The sequence below is a fragment of the Diplotaxodon limnothrissa genome, linkage group LG1 (assembly GCF_057381915.1).
Source record: "Diplotaxodon limnothrissa isolate DT_005_m linkage group LG1, D_limnothrissa_male_GT1.1, whole genome shotgun sequence".
In the NCBI taxonomy this organism is placed as follows: Eukaryota; Metazoa; Chordata; class Actinopteri; order Cichliformes; family Cichlidae; genus Diplotaxodon; species Diplotaxodon limnothrissa.
In genome coordinates this window covers 2,032,168-2,053,127 of record NC_140596.1, presented here as the reverse complement: position 1 = coordinate 2,053,127, position 20,960 = coordinate 2,032,168, and the positions used below count along the sequence as shown (strand labels likewise).

Genomic DNA, 20,960 nt, shown 5'->3' with positions numbered 1-20,960 from the left:
TGCTCCTATAGTCGAACCTATTGACCCATTGATATATTCTTTTCAACAATTCCCCTTACCGTGTTACGCATCTCCGTACAGCCACATCTATGTCGTCCGAACCAACCACCTTGCTGACTGATATTCATGCTCATGAATCATCATCGGGACAACAACAGCAGTGTTCACAGCAGGGAGAAACTGCCCATCTGCAGTCTGCCAGAGATCATACGGATGAACCAGGAGGCTGTGTGATGCATACTTTCAGTGGACAGATGAGACCAGACGGATGGCGTGCTCTTCGTGAAACCCGATTGTGTTGTAGCGCCACATTGGGATGTTTTTTAATGCATCTGTGCCACGACAGCTCGCTGTTACTGAGCGAATACTGAATCCTGGATTACAGCAGAAACCTCTAATGTCAGGACTTCAGTCAGTGAAGAGGAAACACACCACCATCCCCGAGCTAATGCTGCTCTGTAGGGAGAAGGTCCCTGAACCAGCCACTGCAGACACTCACAGATATCTAATATTTTGTTTTAGGTCAAATAACCAAACTGTGAGTTCCTAAATTTCCCCTTTAAACGAAACATTTTCAACATTTCACAGTGAGCAGTGAGGAGATCCGGAGCTGGGCAGTGTGCAGACGCTGTGTTCACAGCTTACAGTCCAGTGCTTCTAACATGTTTACTGCCACACTTCAGAGGCTGAGTTAAATTTAACTAATTAACTGTTGGCTGGAGAGTGAAATTGCCGTTCGGTGTTCAGCATGAGATGCAGCCAAAGTGACGATAACAAGAAAATGAAAAACAACAAGCCGTCCAAAGCTCGTGATAGATGTACGCCACCGCTGCCTGCCGCCATCCAAAGAGTCACTACACGCGTCTGTCAGGTGTGATACCTGCGACGCCGCTCCTGTCGAGCAGTTAGAGTCCGTATATAATCCACTCGGGGTGATTCTGGCGTCTCTGTGCTTTCATTATTTCATCGTGGCCCGCGAGGATCATCACAGTTTAACTGGGACAAAACTGAACTAATGAGGCCAAAATGTAGAGGAGGCACGCCAAAAACACGACCTCGAGTGAACTCGAGTGTCAAACACAATTCTGGCTCTTGTTTATTGGAAGCAAAGCGGATCGGGCTGATGTTATTACAGAGCTACAAACTCCGCAGAGAGCCAGGAAGGGTGGACAGATGTGTCAATTAAATGTGGGACAGGGGAGTGCACTTTATTTCCCGGGGCTGACTCCAACTGGCAACCTCCCAGGCTGGAAAAAGAAGGCGGCGTGGAAAACACTGAGACCAGCAGTTCCTCTCACATCCACACGAGGCAGGCTCCAACGGTAAGCCCGCCCTCCTTACAGCAGGAACAAACGGCTCTGTGGTCTCCATAGTTCATGTCCTAGCAAACATTTCATTAACGCACCTGTTTGATTTTGGCACTCTGACAGATGTGCAGGCACAGCTGTAGCTAATAGCTGTCTGCTAGACCTGTGCTGTAATTTCAATGCAACTGTCTGACCAATAACACGGCTGCCTCGGCTGAGACAAGCCAGGAAGTTAGAGCTCCAGTTTTTACGCCTATTTTGAGGATCACGTGCAGTGAAGTCGCAGTGGCTCCGTCTGTAAACTCATTTTGTAGCTTTTTGGTTTCCGTAGAGCCGATCGGGTGCGTTCAATGACCTCAGGGTGTGCTCACTCCGAGTTATGGATGTGCAAAGGCATCATTAGGAGCTTCAACATCATGAGCACGAACCTGTGCGAGGGCTTCAACACGACGCAGCAAATGCTCGACACTTACCGTAACCTGAGAACATAAAAGCTGCACTTCCACTTCACTTTTATTAAATATAAAAACTGCAAGAAAACGAGAGCAGAGAAAGGAGGGGGCGGTACGTGCCCGCGTTCAGTACCGTCTATTCATGCCAGCAGTGGCAGGAAGGATTTCTCATGGCGTCCCTTACCTGACACACTCCGCTGATGCACATGTCAAAGGCGTCCGCTCGGCACCGAGTCCCGTCCAGCACCTTCGGGGCCAGTTCCACAGTGAGGCTTCGGCCTTTAGCCTGGCAGCGCAGAGTGCAGGGGGCGGTGGGGTCGTACGGCGCTGGGACCCACTCGTACGTGACGCCCTGGTACTTGATGTCATTGTGAGCCGAACACTGCTGGGCCCGGAAATCCCCCGACTCTGCAGGGCAGTCCTGAGGAGAGGAGACGAAAGTGTCACCACAATAACTCTTTATAAACTCATCTCGTTTTTTCACGTGACGACTGACCGAAATTCATATTTCGCCTCCTAATTCAGTTGGCTCTCATACTTTCTGTTTCTAAAGAAGGGAGGAGGCCCTGGGCAGACCCAGGACACGCTGGAGAGGTTACATCTCTGGGCTGGCCACGGTGAGCCCTGAAGGCCACACAGTTTTAGAGGTTTTCCTCAGGAGCAAACATTTTACTTTTGCATTTCCAACCTGTGGAGGAGCTTAAACATTTCAGCAGATGATCAAACAGCTGGAGGAAGCAGGTATTTTCTGGCACCAGCAGAAACTCGCAGCAGGGAGTCTGTGACGGCAGAGCAGAGATCTCTGGTTTAACACAATTCAGACACTCCACAGAGCCGTGAAGCCTCACAGCAGCTTCCCATGGCTGGTTACCGCTCACTGTCAGCTCCACATCACTGAGTGATAGTCATCAGCCTCACTACTCCTTCTTCTTTCAGATGATATAAAAATATCAGTACTCGTTTTTTAGATGCACCACACTAACACTTTCCTGTGACACCAGTGTATTAGAGGGTGGTGCTGGGAGACGCTTCAGCTGAATTTAGGGCTGTTGTTTCCTTTTAATGACTCAAATATCCACAGAACGTGGAAAACGAAGCTGCAGCTGGAAGTCCATCTGTGTGACCGAGAGGAGGTGATGCTGCAGAGAAGCTGTTTCGGTGCTTCTTAGGACCGAACGCCGTCTCGGATCGAGACCAGACGTTTGCTCCTCTGGCAGCCAAAAATCCGTCCTCCTCCGTGTGACGGAGAACTGGACAAATCCGGTGTGACACATCGGCTCCACGCAGTCACACTCTGCCACTGCTCGTATCCTTCAGCCCGAGCTCCAGTTCACACAGACTTAGCCTCAACGTGTCAACAGACACGGGATAGAAATTAACCTGGGAATTTTTCTCACCGGATGCAATGGATCCAGACTAAAACACTTCAGTGGGGAACGAGAGAAATAAGGCCGGTTTTCCTCGGATTAAAAATGGCGAGGTTATTTCAGCAGGCCGGATCTGTGATGTTGCCATTAGCTTATAGATCATATGAGGTTTTCATGCATAAACAGGAAGTAGAGGAGGATACACACACATTCAGACCAAATTTGTGTTTGGTCCGTTCAGATTGTTCCTGGGCAGCTTTTTAGTCGTGCCATCTCTGGGTGTGCTGGTCAGGAGACTTCTGCTCTTTGTTTTTCTGGTTTTTCTTGTTCCTTCGTTTACAGCAGCTGATCACGCCGAAGCCAGCCGGGATGACGACCGGAACGGCAACATCGACAGACAGGAAGAGGAGGACGGGCAGACTGTGCAGAGGAGGAACCGAGTGACGGGAAAGAAACGAAAATCTAAGCTGCATCTCCCATCTGTCATCGCAGCGCGAGGTCAACAGGATGCTAAGTTAAGAAGACTTCTGTGAGTTTAACAGCTGAGTGAGAAGCAGAGCGAGCGCCCAAAAGTCTGAGCGTCTCTGTTCCCTCTTGATTGGAGGAGTCGGTGCCCCAAGTGAGGAAGATCCTCCTGATGAGGGACAGGAAGGTGTGAACATGACAGGTGGATCAGTGCTGCACCGCTGTGGTGGAGAAAGCTGAGCTGGAAGGTGAAGCCCCCGTCATGGACATGTAACGAGCGTCATCTCGAGGAGCTTTATTTCGTAAGGTTAAGACCCTCCAACTCCAGACGACCATCTGTGAGCCAACGCTTTGGCAACAGTGGGAAGAAAAACTCCCTTTGAGCAGCGAGGAACGTCCTGGCTCATGTGGAGAGCGGTTGGCACGATTCATTCCTCTGTTAAACTGACAGCTGCGCCTGGGCAGAGAAGCTCAGAGCTCTGTCTGGGTCCCACTGACGGACATAATCTCTCCAGCATCTCCAGGGCCTCCGCCAGCTGGACAAGCCTGAAACGCTACGAGGCAGATGTGGAACCACCTCAGCTGTTCATGGAGGAGTCCCTCCTCCCTGCGTCTCTGAGGCTGAGCTCTCTGCATCGTCTGGACCACCTTAGACCCACTCAGACTCACCGTGTTACTGCAGGTTCTGTAGCGGATATTTTTTCCTTCACAGCTTCTGTAAAACAAGGTCAGAAAAAAACGATTTAGTGATTAAAACCAAAAGACATCAAAAGCTTTAAAAACAGCGAGTCGTGCACCGTTTCCCATCATCAGCCGGTGAGCTGCCAAATATTATTTTTATAATCAGATAAAAATGATGGTGATGGTTCCACTGGGGCGCAGAGATTATGGTGTAACGAGACAATAATCTCCTAATTACTGACTTACTCAGTTCATTACAGCACACAGAGCTCACAGTGAAGACGCTGCTGACTGTGGGGGGGGCGGCAGACACAACCCCCCCACTGTCACTCACTGACCTCACCTGGACCCACAGCACCAACGCTGTGGTAAAGAAGGCCCAGCAGCAGCTGCAGCCTCACTAACAGCTTCTTCCCCTGTTAACAAAGCGTTTCAGCTCCTCTGTTGTTCGTTTGAAGGCAGACGTGACCTCTGACCTCTGACGGTGAATCAGCTGTCTTGGTTGGAGCATCACTCAGACACAGACACCTGCTAATCAGTGCTCAGTGACATCCTATACAATCCCTGAATTTCCGTCTGCACCACAACTGGAGCTCAGCCTTCCTGTGCGGTCTGTTACTACAGACTTCATAACCTCCTGAGAACCAGCCTGTTCATTTATGTTCTCTGCAGTGGGCGTTTGTTTTTGCTCTATATCTACTGACTTATTTGAGCTACCCTACTAAGTCCTGATGTGCTAAACAGAGGACTTCCTGGGCTTTCCACTGATACGTCGTGTGTTTGTGGGGCCTCTTTTAGCTCCAAAGGAAGGAAAATCACGAAAAAGTTCAACGGGAAGATTTGTTTTCCTCGGTTCTCAGGATGAGGCTGTTTTCTTATTCGTCTCCTACTTTCAGCTGCTCTCTTTAGCGGGTCACCTCATCTGCCTCCATCTGACCTACTCCCAAGCATCCTCTGTTACACCGACCGTTTACACCACCTTCACCTCATCCATGAAGCTTTGAACAGACTGTAAAGGTGCTGATTTCTGCTTGTTGGACGAGCCTGCGGGAACTGAATCGGCCTGACGTGGACATCAGAGGAACTATTAATGCTTCATCTGTGGAGGTAACGATGGGAATGATGGTGGTGATAATATTACACTGCAGTATTTTCAGTTGCAATGATCATAGCGGAGCAGCAGACGTGGACAGAGCTTCGTGCTCCTCTTGTCTCCAGAAAGCTAAAAACATCATCCTGTCACCAGGTTCTCCGACGCGCGAAGGCATTCAAACATAAACTCAATCAACTCGTCTAAAATGAAAACAGGCTGAGAGTGACGAGGAGTTCGGTGTGAGCACTGAAACCTGTGAGGCCAGCAGCAGTCAGTCTCCAAAGACTCAGAATCAAACCGGGGGTGATGTCACGGGGCTGTATCCATCCTTTATATACAGTCTATAGCCAAACCTCACATCGACTGGTGTCCATGGCTGCATCGTTGGACTTCACAGCTTTTGTTTGACTCATCACTCATTCTGGTGCTGAATGTTCTTATCAACCAGTCACAGAAACACGTGCACAGTTTTCTCATCTTTCCTGTTTCCAGTTCATCATTCATCATCATCATCATCATTTTCACCCTGAACTTTGCTCCAGATCGGACCTCCAGGGGCCTGAGATCCACCATGAATATAATAGATTACCACACACACACACACACAGACACACACCTGTAAGGTAATAGCACACACCACCTGCAGCATACCTTACTCAGTCAGCAGCTATTTCAGCACTTCACTGAGCTCCAGCTGGCAGAGCCCACAAAGCCAAGAAAAAGTAAACACACACACACACACACACACACACACACACACACACACACACACACACACACAGCCTGAACCTGAGCCCTGTGTGAAATGTGCCATAGCGCAGCGCTCCGTTCCCTGTGACAGCACGGACATGCTGTTAAATCTGTTCCACCTTGTTAACAATCTCTCGGTGTGCGCTAACAGCCGTAAAATGCACATTTGTCCTGCTAACTCACAATAACATTCGACTAAACTGGTAGCAGCTCATTTATCCCGGGGTAAAGCAGCTCTGCTCCAATCTGCTCTTTAGTGCAGATCTGAGCCCGAGAAGCACGCTGCAGCCGTTCAGCTGCACCGGGCACGGACAGCGGCCGACCGCGGCACCGTATTAATGAGCCAATTAATAGATTTCTCCCGCTGAAATGCATCGACGACTCAACCACGGTGAGACAAACTCTGTGTGGGCGTGCAGCGGCCGTGGATGTGGAATGCCTACAGCTTACAGCCGTTAGTGCCCTCCTGAATTTACAAGAGGACCCAACATTGATGTTCAACAGTGTTCTGAACACGTAAACTCCAGTTCAGAAGCAGTTTTCTGTATTTGAATGTTTCTAACTCAGCGTGAGTGAATCACATCTCCCAGGGTTCAGTCTGTGGTGAACATTAAGAAACTGGAGGTCCTTTAACAGAGGACGACGGGCGGCGTGGATTATTTTACATAACCTGAGGAGGAGAGAAGCCGCCTGTGTGCAGAGGCCGAGGGGAAGAACAAAATGAAGAACATTTATTACAGTCATACTGCTGCTGTTAGCAAATCAGATACGTGAGGTGGTTCTCCTCCACTGAAACAGTGCTGGGATCAACGACAAGAAACTTCCAGATGTTTCCTGGGACGCGCTCTCCATGAGTAAAAACCTAATGAGGGTCATTTATGACCACCTGCACATCGAGTGCAACAGCCGCTGTTTCACACACCGCAGCACGCCGTTTAACCCAACGTGAAGCTGCACCAACAGCTAAATACTGGCTTTGACTTCACGTTGGCCTGTGCACACATAAGATGACGCTTAAAGCATCAAAAGTGTAGTGAAATGTGCTTTACATAACAAGCACTTCTTTACAGTCATGATTCGCTGGTTTCTTGGTACAAAGAGGAGAAAAATCCATCAGGTACAAGATCGGCTTCATCTGTCAGTTAAATCTGTACTTTCAAACACCCGTCCAGGACTCCACAGGTAATTCCTACAAGTTATGAGGTTATGAGATGTGTCAGCGTCTGTTCTTGTCCTTTTGGATGTTACATTTGAAGCTGTCTTCACAGATGCAAAGTTGCAGGAATGCCCTGAAATTTCCGTCTTACATTTAAAGCCTCCTCACATCTGTGCTGTGCGTGCTTGCACGTGCATCCTCGCCATCCCCAAAGGTCAAAACTCCACACGGAGCTGAAATCAGCAGGTGTGCTGATGCGTCATCGCACACCTCTGAGCCTTTACTGCAGGAGGAGCCTGGACGACAGCGTGGAGCCGCAGGTGCACACGGCGGACTTTTCATAATTTTATCAAAGTCACACGTGGGTCCTGCAAATACGTGCAGGTCTTATCATCCTTTTTTATTTGAACATTACTCCCGTGACGGCTCTTTGTCGCCGCCTTTCATCTGCAACTCTATTCTGAAAGTCTTCAAAGGAAGTTTAATGACACAAAGAGCAAGAGAATGACATTTCTGTAGAGCACACTTTAAACTTGCAGTAAATAATAATGACAGGAGGGGTATTCACCTACTTTCATGTCACACTGATAATAACAAGTATTCTGAATATGTCAGGTATGCCTTTGAGAGCTCGTAATGGAGCTTTCTGTCATCTTTCAGTGTGAAATGTACAGCTGGCACAAAGGAAAGTGAGGATTTTGGCTTCTTGTGTCCAACTGAAAACTGAGGAGGTAATATTACAGCCTGTCAGGAGATGAGATGAGAATAATAAACTCACAATAACATCAACTGAAAGGAAATGTGGGTTTTTTTCTTCTCCTTTACACGTTCAACACCGGCTATAATTCAGGCACTAATGGAGTTTCTGACCTCTAATAGCAGAGAGTGCTTTGGTGAGGAGCACCGAGCTCAGCAGGACTCCTTTAATGGGAACTGCTTTCAGCACATTCACCGTGGAGTTTCAGAGGATGTTCATTTTCTTGCATACATAAAAATGTAAAATAGAAATAATGAAGTTCACAGTGCAGAGGAGACTTTTTTTCCTGTGAAGTCGGAAAAAAATGACAACCGCAACGAAACACAAAGACGACACAGCTGACTGTGGACATGCACATTAAAACATCTGTGCATTTTATATCTTCACAACCCAGAAACGCTCTGCCTCACTTTCTGACCCTGAGTGCAGGGAGAGGAGGCGTCTGTCTGCACACACACACACACACACACACACACACACACACACACGCACACACACGCACACACACACACACACACGCACACACACACACGCACACACACACACACACACACGCACACGCACACACACACACGCACACACACACACACGCACACACACACACACACACACGCACGCACGCACACACACGCACACACACACACACACACACACACACACACACACACACACACACGCTAGTTGAAGTGGTTCATGCGTCTCTGAGATGAACTGCAGACACCTCAGACCCCGGACATGGTGGGGAAATCCTATTACTACCCCTGAAAGAAATGGATGTGCGGTGTGGTGAGGGAGGTCCGTGCAGCTCAGACTGCGACCTGGACCTGGCGGAGCAGCAGAAAATAGACGAGTGAAACATCCGTGATTGCAGTGAAACACTTTTTAAGTGCTTATCAGCCCAGAGTGCATCAGGTTGTTCCAGCAGATTCCCAAAAATCCGTTAGTTTGTCACTCGTCCCTCTTCGCAGTTAGCAGGTACTCGCCCCGGCTGACGGACAGCACTCTGCAGGCCGAGCGGAGATGGCTTATCGAAGTCATTCGGCCACTGCAATTTTGTCCTTATACAAACACACGAGTCCTTACACCTGCTCATTTCTGCCACATCAGACTTTTAGAAGCAACCACGCACATCTGAACCCAAACCTGGTGGTAAGCTTGGTGCCTACGTTTACCTGCAGAATCTTTCATGTTTCTGATCAAAGAGCCAGACAGCAGCTGCTGTACGACAGGCCGAGCGAGCGGGAGTCAGCGGACCCCCGAAGGGAGAAAGGCACAGTCTGCACCAGAGGAGGCAAAGCAATGAGACCCAGGACATAGCAGTTCTTACTGCTCTGACCAGTGCAGGCAAACACACCCTGACATGGACTGGATTTTGGTCCCCACAAGTATAGTAAACTTCCAATTATTGGTCCCCACAAAGATGTTTAAACAGGTATACACACACAGACACTACGCTAACTTCCTCCAGGCTTCACTAATTATGTCCACAAGTCAAACTAGCTGCACAGACGCAGCGGTCGAGCTCGTCATCGGGCACGCTGCTTAACGTTCAGCAGCGAATGGAGAACGAATCTCGTCATGCAGATGAAGTCTGAACAAATCAGAAGCTCCAATCACTTCCAGACGGCGGCCGCTGTGATTGAGTGAACCTCGATCAGTCAGATGAAGGCTGGACGCCAGACTTCAATCAGAGTGGTAAACTGTGCTCTGACATCAGCGTCATCAGCGGGAAGGACTGTGCAGGGGGCCTTAATGAGAACAGCAGAACAGGAAGTGAAGTTCAGCTGGACTGGATGAGAGCTTGCACCCAAAACTGCTGCCGAACACGGCGCAGGGCGCGTGATTACGCTGCTCAGTAACTGTAATGCAGAAGATTTAAGACAATAATTCATGGATTTAAACGTCTTTCCCGCCATTTCTGACTGAGACGGCGAGGTGTGCTGCCAGCTAACATCATCCTCCATTATTCATTAATACCATGTAGGAACATGAATAATCGGTTCTGACTACTGTTTTCATGTCTGTCAGCAAACATCGAGAGCAGTTTTCAGACAGGAAGAACCAAACATCCAACGCTCGTCCGCTCTCAGCTCCAGTGACTCCACGGCCCACAGCCGGAAACCTACGAATGTGAGAAAATACGTCCTTCAAATCATTTCACAAGACACTCAAAGACTCATTTGCATAGTGTACTTACTCCTTTTTTATCTCTCTTTGGATCTTCCTTTCAGCTCATAACCACAAGTGTCAATTAGCAAGTTTTAGCACCGCTGTGAGTGTATTTACTGTGTGTTGTTGAACGCAGCAGATGCCTCAGCAGCAGCACGGGTGAGAGCGCTGCAGTCAGATTTAATGAAGACAAATGCATCGCCGGGAGGCTGCAGAGCGATACCGCAGGACGCAGACAGCCTCTGATGACTTCCTGAACGCTGCACGACAAACGGCCGAGCAGAGACAGACTGACAGGCGGCCGCGGGCTTTAAACCCAGCAAACACGCTCCAACTCAAACACTCGCTGCCTTTATCGGTGCGAGGAAGACACTGAACACACCAGCCCAGGCAGACTTCCCAGAGTCCATCTGCTCCACACAGAGGTCTGCACTTCATCACAGCTCCCAGCCGTCTTCCCCATCGGAAGCTTCTTTACAGTTTCTGCTGCGTTCCCGGTTCTGTACGCTTACTTTGGGCACAGGATGTGCCACGTTTAGCTTCTCACATTTAGTGTAGTTTTTATAGCTTTCAGAGAAAGTTTGAAAAACCTGTGGCTGAGAAACCTTCAAGCAGCCCTGATCATCCCCTGTGCAGCTAATGTGGCTAATGCCAGAGGCCTGCTTTTACCATCTATGTTAGAAATCTTACATTATTTATTTATTTATAGGAAAAAACGAGCCCAAAGAGTCGTGCTGATTTACTTTATGAAGTACACACTCAGGCATTCTGCAGAAACAGACTTCTTACACTAAGATGAAATATTTAGTTAAACTTCTTTGAAGTGACAGAAAGATGGTGTTTGACTGGTTGGCCCACTTGAGGTCACAGTGGATGGCCCACGATGTGGAATAAGTTTGACACCTCCACCTTTCCATCGGTCCATCAAAAGTAGTTGTAGGAGGTGGATTCGGCTTAATCTGAGCCTTGGACAGCACTGAGCCTTCACCTGAGCTCTCACCTGTAACCAGGATAATGACTGTGATCTGTAACCACTCGCAGACACCACGGCTGTTTCTCCTGTCTGTGCAGGAGCGTCTCACCGCGCAACGAACTCTATTTTTCTTGTTTGATGGTGTTTGGCAAACAGCTTGTGGGTGCGTTATCGCCACCTTCTGACAGCGGCAGCATGTCACATACGAACAAGCTCAAACAAAGAATACTGTGACTTATTGATATATGAAATATCTGCACTGCACCGTGGTTAGCGCTGTGTTAGCCTGCAGCTGGAACCAACACCTGAGCTCCACCTGGTCAGCTGACCAATCAGAGTAAACTGACAGCGTGTGGGACATCCCTGCTCCATTTGTTTTGCTGCAACATCATAATTACTGTTGCTCTCTGTCTGCTCAACTTTTGATGTCACAGCGTTAGATTTTGGGGGGAAAAGATGATGGTGGGAGGAGTGGGAGGAGCCACGAGTCCACAGAAACAGGCGACTGGGCTTTGGGTTTATGACCCACTTGTTCACTTTTAAACTTAGTTTGCTTATTTTATTTTATATTTTTTAATATTTTCAGATTTCACTTACAGTTTGGTTACATTTGAGCAGATTTCGGTGAATTTCAGTGCTGTGACACGTCCACTGCAGGTCACAGCCACGTTTAGTATTTCTGTGGTCGTTTTTCGTGAAGTCACACAAACATGACTGTGATGGTGATGGAGCAGCATCATTGTGCAAACATGCTCTAATGATGAACCTGTAAATTATCATAATTACTGCTTAAAATCTGAATGATTGTGCTAAGCCACGCCCTCCTGAAACATCTGTTTAACAGGTAACGACACAGCAGAACATTCCTCTTCAATATTTGATGGCACGATAAATGTGTGAGTTGAGCAGATCTGTGACCGTCTGACAGGTTTTAGTCATCAAACAGTCTCATTAACCCGAGCAGGGAGCCGCCGCTCTGCTCGCACGTCACACGCCGAAGGCTGATTTTGGTCTTTTGCTTGTCTTAATGATCAGATTTCTGCCATGAAGTCGCTCCACATTTCAAAGATGCTGTCACATTGTGTCTTGTTAGATGGTAAATGAGGGTTACCCTCCATTGAGGCAGCGTCGTAGCGAGTAGGAGGCTCCTCCCCCGCAGGTTCGAGAGCAGTCGCTCCAGGCGCTCCAGGCATCCCAGCCGATTTCCCTGTCCTCATCTGAGCGGGTCATCCTGGATGCCTAAAGAAGGACAAACAGCAACACAAAGGTTGTGCGTATTAAATCACATTCACACCAAAGCTTTGTGGTTGTAAGAAGGCGTGCCTCGTTGGTTTCCAACGCCTGCTAAAGCAAAACGCTCCTGCAACACGAGCGTCTGTTCTCACGGCAGTCTGAGAATCAGTCACAGTCAGACATGGCTCTACCACGGTCTGCATTTCTGTCTGATTGCTGGAAATTCAACAAACCTGCTGGAGGACAGCTCGTCACAGGCCGTATATTTACTGCTCTGTGCCGTGTGGAAACACTCCGTGATAAATTCTTGATAAAGCTTAAGCTAAAAAAAGCTTAAAGGCTCAGAGGGACACAGTGAAAGTATGCCATGCTGGCAGAGATCATTTCTTGTTACAGCGTTAGAGCAAATATATCCACAGTGAGCCGACGCAGCAGAAGTTTAGCTCTCTCTAGAAAAAGTCCCAAAGTCTCAGGAAAGAGGCTGAACGGCTCATGCAGGCGCCGCACAGCTGAGCGACAACACTCCCAGAATGAGACGCAAGAAATGTGAAACTGAAGAAACTATTACACCAGTGGTGAACGGGCAGCTAAATGGGAAAAGACATTTCATTGTCACGTTTGCTGTGTAGCAGGCAGGACCCGACACACTCGGGGAAGTAAACGTAAAATGCCAGCTTTATCTGCGGGACAAACTCCACAATGAAAACATGAAAACTAGGGAGCTAAACTGGGACAGAGAACAAGGAAAGCACACAGGTAGGGGAACGGGTGGGAACGCAGCTGGGACCAACTTCATAGGCTGCATCTTCCTGAGGCCGTTTGCGTCACAGCCAGGCGACGAAGGCTGTCCAAATTCAAAGACTCCTAGAAATGCAGCCAATCTTTTCCCCAGATTTGAAGGATAGGTCGGGTGTGTCCTTCCTGGCCCACCATATCCCAGAATTCATAGCGCGGCCCAGTCAACTCCAGTTTCCAACAATGGCAGCAGCTACTAAGTTTTAATATTACTCTTATTACTCTTTCTGTGTCACACGAGAATGTAGCTGTGTAAGCTTCAAACATCTGCTCGGTTTATCAAGACACCACATGCGATCCTCTCGATTTCCCAGTCTGTGAGAGGCGGCAAGTTGTTTGTCTGACCTGGATTTTAGTCAGGAGTTAACCTCTTTGCGCCAAATACCGCTCCTCTGCTCTGGCATCACTACTGAACCCTAACTTCATATCATAACCCTGCTTCCATTCAGTTTCTGTCTTCTTATGCTGTCCAACCTCCTGCTGCAGTCCCTCTTTCCTCCAGCCTTCATCGTAGGCTCCTGCTCTTCTGATGAATCATTCCCTGCTTCTATGATACTGGTTATATACTGTAGACTTTGCAGAGTGAAATCATATAATCCACAATTGCAGGTTTAGCATTCAGACCAGTTTTTGTGCATTCCATCTTAAATTGTTTTTGATATAATTTTGTTATTTTTTTAAAGAAAAAAAAAAATACCATATGCATATTGACATACACATGTATTCAACACTCTGAATACATCCTCAGATTAAGGACCTGATATCATCTCCTGTTGCCCTGATACAGCACTTCAAATTGTACTTATGATTCTGCAGATTCAATAAAATGTCATTTTTTTTCTCAAGAAAAAAAAAAAAAAGACACCACATGTTTGCAAAAGTGCTCCGACGTTTTCGGAGACGTCTGTTACCCACCAGCTCGACAGCTGACCGGGGCGAGAACGGCGAACTCCTGGCACAGCGTTTTCAAACCCCTCGCGGTCTTTGGCTACTCAGGTTAAACATGATATATGAGTCACTCAGATAACATAAAACTTTTATTGTTTGGCTTTTTTCAGTGTTTGATTTGTTCCTGAGTAAATCGGTTTGGCTGAGATTAAAGTTCTAGTTTTCACACAGCTGAATAAACGTCAAACAGAAAACTGATTAAACAGAAGTGAGACGGTGGAGAGTTTACTCCAGTGTCCTGTTATATTGAGGAAGCAAGCAGCAGACGGCCGAGTTTATTAAACTCTACAGAGACAGCGGTGACGCAAATCTGAAGGCCAGACCGTCCGGGTCCTCAGGAGGATGCAGCCTATGAATTTGGACACCCCCAGGGACTATCAAAATAAAACAGGAAACACAGGGAGCACAGGGACAGGAGTGACATGAGACACGACTGACTGGGGGACAAGAAAATAAGCATGAAGACAGAACTAAAGCTACAGTAAACAAACAAAAGCAAAGAACTAGAACTCAAGAAATACCCGAGAACAAAACAAACTAAAACACCAACATTGATGATCCATGATGGAATCAAAGGTTCACAATAACACAAAAGCACCGAGTCACTGACCCAGGATCGAGACATTTATTAACTTATGATAACACAGGAGACAGAAACTTTTTTAAGATCAGGTTGAAAACTTTCCTCTACCGGATCACTTATCATTAGTTACACTTCAGTAAATGTAATCTCGAGTTTATAGCTTCACAAATAAAATGTCTATTTGTGTTTTCAGTGAGGAAAAATCTAGAAACACAGTCTACATGTCTGATTTCCAACGATTCCCACTGGATATATGGAGCTGACGCCGTCTCTCCTTCCAGCCCGACACAGAGAAGCATCTCTGGGTAAAACTGGCCTGTGGACTCCTGCTGTCCAAGAAAGCCCCGATAAAAGAACGTCTTTCGGTGGGACGAGCGGTCAGACTCCGACGGTCGCTCCCGATAGGCTGAGCAGCCACAGGTGAATATGAATAAATGATTCAGAGCAGCGGGACTGATCGCAGCCTCACTGACAGCACGTCGCCACAGCAGCTGCTGTAAAGCGTTTACAGATGTTACAGATGTTTCCACCTCTGTGTTCAGAGTTTGAAGGTCACTCAGATTCATGATGTAGATAAAAACTGACTCACATTTTTATTTACATTTACAGATATCGCTGTTATCTCACTGCTCTTTTATAAAGCTATATATATTACGCATCATATTATACGCTGCATATAGGACTATTATATAATACAGACATTTTCCCACACAAGCTATTTCAGGAGAAGCAGGCTGGAATATTTCCCACAGTTTTATCATAATCATAAATACTGGATGCAGGCTGTGCAGGAGGGCGCGCACATGACGGCGTGCAGGAACGTTCAGGAGAACAGCGGCCGATGCATCACCTGGCAAACATTAAACAAGAAATGTTCACGTATGCATGTGGTCACTTCATATTCCCCAGACTTCTGCACGTCACTGACTCGCACGCTTCACCTTCGTTTCCATCCATCCACCCTTTTAACTGCTCTTAACCTATCCATTCGGGGTTATGGGGTGGGGGCGGAGCCTACACGTGGGCTACACCCAGGACAGGTTGCCAGTTGTGGCAACCTCCGTTGTGGAGCGCCACAACGCCGCTGCTGTTGACCATCTTTGTCGCTGTGGGCGTGTCAGAGGAGCTGCGGCGCCACCATCAACTACAACAGCTGCTGCGGTAGAAAAACAGAGGCTGAATCTTATATGTTATGTTTGCACACAAGCTCCTAAATACATTTCAGAGCGTTTACGCGTGAGTGCGTTATGTTGGTCACATGTGAGTAAAACCATCGCCAGCGTGACCGTCCTGGTGGAAACCCCAGGCGTCCCAGTCGGCTTCGCCAAACCTGTCCTCTGGCCCTGCCTCCATGTTCAGCAGTGACTCATAATCTGTTTGAGACGCATGTTGGGTGTAAAACAGGCTGATCAGTGGAGACTGATCGTACCGCAGCAGCAGGCCTCGAGAGTCCTTCTGCTGCTGTAGAAACCTCTTTGCACACTCGGGTTTCTTATTTCAACGCTTGATATTTTACCATCACCAGGCCAAAAAACGCTCAAAAAGACTCGGCCAAGATATCTGAATTATACATAATCCAATCCTCTTACTCAAAACATGCCTGACTGGATGCAGCCAAGTAATTTCTGACAGTTTGTGATCCGTGTGCGCAGCATCGTCCCATCGGGAGCGTTGTCCAAAGTGCAGAAGAGTCCAGCGGTTCGTCGGCACGGACAGCAGGTCTCTCTGCCGAAACACTGATGAGAGCCTCGCCCTCTGCAGACACCCAACAGTAGCATTACGTCACACGAAACAGTCGTCTGTTTTAGGCAAGCAGTCACACAAAGCTGCTACAGCCTCGACGCACCCCCCCACCGAACACCGACCTTTCTCCTATCTTATCTGCTGTGTGAAAAGCTGAGATGAAAGAGAGGGAGTGATGGAGGGAGGCTCTGATAGAGAGCGGGAGAGAGTTTTCCTGGCTGTGTGTCACCAAAAATAGGAAAATTGGCTTCCCTGGGTCAGTGATGTCACTACAGACCCTGTGGTGCCTCGGTGTGTATGTGTGTGTGTGTGTGTGTGTGTGTGTGTGTGTGTGTGTGTGTGTGTGTGTGTGTGTGTGTGTGTGTGTGTGTGTGTGTGTGTGTGTGTGTGTGCGAGAGAGGAAAAATGAAGCACAATGAAGTATTTATGGAAAATACTGGAAGTCAGAGGGGGAACGAGCCGAGCCTTCCAAAGTGCTTTTTCACAGTTTAGAGTTCTGCTGTGAGCTGAACCATCCAGACTCAACATCAGCTGAACTAAAGGAGCTGCTGATGGACTTAAGGTGATGCAGGACTCCTACATCTCTTTTCTCCTTTAGGGCAGAGACAAATACCTGGGGTCCTACGTGGACAGGAATCTCTGCTGCTGTCTCTGCAGAGAGGGCCAGAGTCGCCTCCTCCTCCTGAAGACGTTCCTTCAGAGTACGTCTGCAGATATTTTATTAATCTGTTGCTGATAAAACATCAGAACTTGGCTTGGATCGAATCTGGATCGAGATCATCTGCGTGCGGTCCCTCGCAGCGTGTCCTTTGGTTCCCGAGGCCATCCAGTTTCCTCAGCTTTTTTGCTGCAGTTGTATAATTTTACAACTTCCACAGTCCCGAGCAGCTGTTACGATAGGAAATCTCCTGCAGGGATTAATAAAGTTTTTCCTTCTGAGTGCGATCTAGCCCGTGTACCACCAGGACAATAGTCAAAGCATGAGTTTAAACAGCTGGAGAAACCTTTGCTGCAGCAGCGACAGTGCAGGCAGTCAGTAAAACCCACAGGACAGGAACAAACTCTAATTCCTCTGACAATGTTATTTATGCCTGGTCAACCAGAATTAACATTTCTGACATACCTCTGCAGGTTTCATTTCAGCCTGCCTCCCAGGCTGAGTGCTGGCTCACAGCGGAGCTGGCAGAGGACAACGCTGTGAGGGTCGTACCCACATACATGGGTCTGCTGTGTGTGTCTTGGACTCCTGCGCTGAACTGGATCTCGGGATTCTCTCACATTTCTCTTCGTGCCTCTTCCAAAGAGACAGACTGAACAGCTCGAGAGGAATTAGACACGTTAACGCTCAGCTAATAGGATAAAACAGCCTTTTGTTGTCGGGCTCGGCCAGCTAACCGCCATCACGGACCTCCAACAGTAATAACATCGGCATGAGGAGAATCTGTCCAGCCAAGGCTTTTTTGGCCCGGGTGGCCAGCAGGGCCCATTGTGCCTGCATAGTTCAGTATCAGCAAGCTGTGTCCACTGACAACTCAGATGACCTCGCCATCCACGGCGCATTTCTCAGTTTCCCAGTTTGAAGGTTCAAAGTGGCACTGGCAGATGCGATGAGTCCACTGGTGCCACTCGGGCATCTTTTCTGAAAGTCTCATTATAAGAAGAGAAGACTTATAGAAACCAGCACTGTCGCTGTACTGGGTTTAGGTCAGGTGATAACCTCTGGGACTGAAACACTCACTCCCACAGGAGCTGCTCGGCCGTGAAGCTGCCAGCGTGCAGTCTTTGTGTTGGTGTTAATGCCAGAGGAGGTTTGGAGCTCTCCAGTTATCGAGTCGGCTCTGAGACTTCACCTGGTCTGACACTATGAGGCTGATCAGGAGTATCCAGGAGGGAAGAAACTCCAAGAAATTCCATTGTTGCAGACGTCACATCCAGTTGCAGCACCACAGCAGGTTTCAGTGAGCTCTTCAGAACAAGCCTTTCTTTCATCGATGTTTGTAAAGGCAGGAGCCGCATTTTACAGACCACACCTGAACACACCTGAACTCAAAGATTAATTCTGTGTCCATATAGTGTATTAAACCAAAGCAACTACACCTGCAGCTCCTCTAACGCCCAGCAGAGGCTCCAGCAGTGAGTCCGTCCCCGTAGACTCCCACGTTAAAACGTCCAAGATGAACTACACATGTTCGGATTTCTGGGTGTACCTGGGGATCTCCAGTCAACTTGGAGGCATTCCCGATCATATGCTGGACACGTCACCTGGTTGCATTCCTCATGACGATGCAGCGGCTCTGCTCTGAGCTCGCTTTGTCACTCGAAGGTTGAGCTGAGCCGCACTGCAGCACAAAGTAATTCCAGCCTCCTGCATCCACAACCACATGCAGGTCACGATCACAGGTGAAGCATCGAAAGCTTCCAAAGGCAGGTAGGCAAAGGTGAGGATCTAAATCAATGAACAGCCACCGTTGGGTCATTGCATCCTTTTATTCATTCAGTCATCGGTTCAATAATCCCTTCATTCACTACTTTATTGACTTCTTTGCGCCTTATTCTCCTCCATTAATCCCAAATTGCATCATTTCCCTCTTTGTCTGAGAATCAGGAAACATGTTCAAGTGCAAATCCTATTAGGTTGCTTCACACTTGATCTCCTGCAGAGTTTCGAGCTGGTAAACAGCCTTGCATCACTTTGTTTGGTTGGAGGCGCTCGCAGGGAGTGAAAATAGCCGGCAGCATTAATCTCAGCTTGTGCTCTGAGATTGGAGGGTGTCGGATGGGATTAGAAAAAAACTGTCCAACTCCCTATATGAGCGCGCTGAATGCGGGACACAATGTGCTGCTTATAACGTCTGGTTAAGGTATTCTCAGCCGGCCTACCGTATTGTAGGTGCGTGCATTCTTTGCAGACTAAATCCATTTTGTTAAATGCAAACTACCAGAAATCTAAAAGCTACAAGTAAAGGTTTATTTTGCCTGTGGCAGCAGTCTTGATGCGGATGCTTAAAAGTCTATATGAGCCTAATCGACAGGAAGTGATGCTTTCTGGGAACATTTAGTTCCTGTTAAATCAGAAGATGCTCATACAGTGCAAAGCAAATCCCATCCACTGGTTTCTAATGATCTCTATTATGCATTAGCAGCCCTTTGGAAGTGAGTTGTATATGTGGTGCAAAATAAAGCTGAAAGTATGCTTGTCAGACAGCCGTGGAGCCTCAGGCTTACTTGTGGTTAACAAAAGCACAACCATAGCTGAGAGAGCTCTCTGACCGTCAGTCTCCTTCAGTCTCCGCTGCTCGTGACCTCGTATAACTCTCGCCTTGAAACTTTTTCTGGCTTCTGCAGTTTTCTTCCTACATATTTGGCCCACATCGGTCTGAAATGCTGCAGCGAGAGCGCTACCGGGGACTCGACTTTCTTATTTCTCCAGCATTCGTTTCTCTCTGACACTTTCCATGAAAAATCAACCCGACTGCCTCAGGATCAGCTGATTTTTTTCTACGATGTCGTACATTTAATGAAGGCGTCCTAAATTTTACCTCCATACTGTGAAAATGCTCAGATTTACAGGTCCTTGAATTACACACAACAATTTGAGCTCTACAAGTTTCAGGGCTGAAAAACACATCACTATCACAAAATGTAACCAAAATAAAGTTTCCAAGTAAATCTTCAGAAAACAGATGAAACATGCAGGATACCTTTTTCTCTGCTCCTCTTCATCACACACCATCATTACACTGCTGCAGTTTATTCAAACTCTGATATCGACCACGATACTGAAGGTCAAAGATGCTTATAGAGAAAACGCTGCTGAGCAAAAACCAGATTTAGTCCTTAGACTGTGACACTTTAAGTCAAAGCTGGGGACCTGCAGGCCTGGAGGGCCAGTGTCCTGCAGGTTTTAGATGTGTCCTTGATTTAAACGACTAAATGAACTCCTCAACATGTCCTGAAGTTCTCCGGAGGCCTGGTAATCAACTCATCGTTGAGATCCCCACTCCTGTGTAAGTAAAACTGATTTGTTTGCAGGTTTCATAAAGCTGAAATGTAAAGTTTTATCCAGTCCTCGGTACCACGGGGGCTGGTAACCCAGAAGACATTTCCTGTGTTTGTTCTCCAAAGATGGAAAAGGCAGCGAGTACAGTAAAGCCACTGTTCTCTGCAGATGACGGTTGGCGTCCACTCTTCCTCAGTGCGGGAAATTAGTTTGAGACCTGAGCAGAATGAATTATCCGCAGGCATCGACCTCGGAGCACATCGTAATCCATCAGTGCCACTGCAGGGCTGTGAAATCGTCGCCTCTGTCAGAGAGCGGATGTTAAAGATCTTTTCTCACACGTCACGGACGGTAACGAGTGAAAACCACGCTGACCTTTTACTGCTGACTGATGAAGACAGTTTCTCTCTGAAGCCGCTGACCATGAAACACACCTGGAATATTATTAGCGGGGTCCATATTTAACTGCACAGGTAGCCTTCAGCGTT

At 47.7% G+C, this 20,960-nt stretch overlaps 1 protein-coding gene across 1 annotated transcript in view; it reads right to left on the bottom strand.

Annotated features, from left to right (window-relative positions):
• The window catches only part of adamtsl3 (ADAMTS-like 3), a 185,553-nt gene that overhangs the window by 85,122 nt on the left and 79,471 nt on the right, over window positions 1-20,960 (bottom strand). Inside the window, exons 4-6 of the mRNA XM_085356359.1 lie at window positions 12,282-12,409; window positions 4,261-4,306; window positions 1,944-2,180 (exon numbers count right to left, since the gene is read on the bottom strand). Coding sequence (XP_085212485.1) covers window positions 1,944-2,180; window positions 4,261-4,306; window positions 12,282-12,409 — 411 coding nt within the window. The remainder of the gene's footprint in view (window positions 1-1,943; window positions 2,181-4,260; window positions 4,307-12,281; window positions 12,410-20,960) is intronic.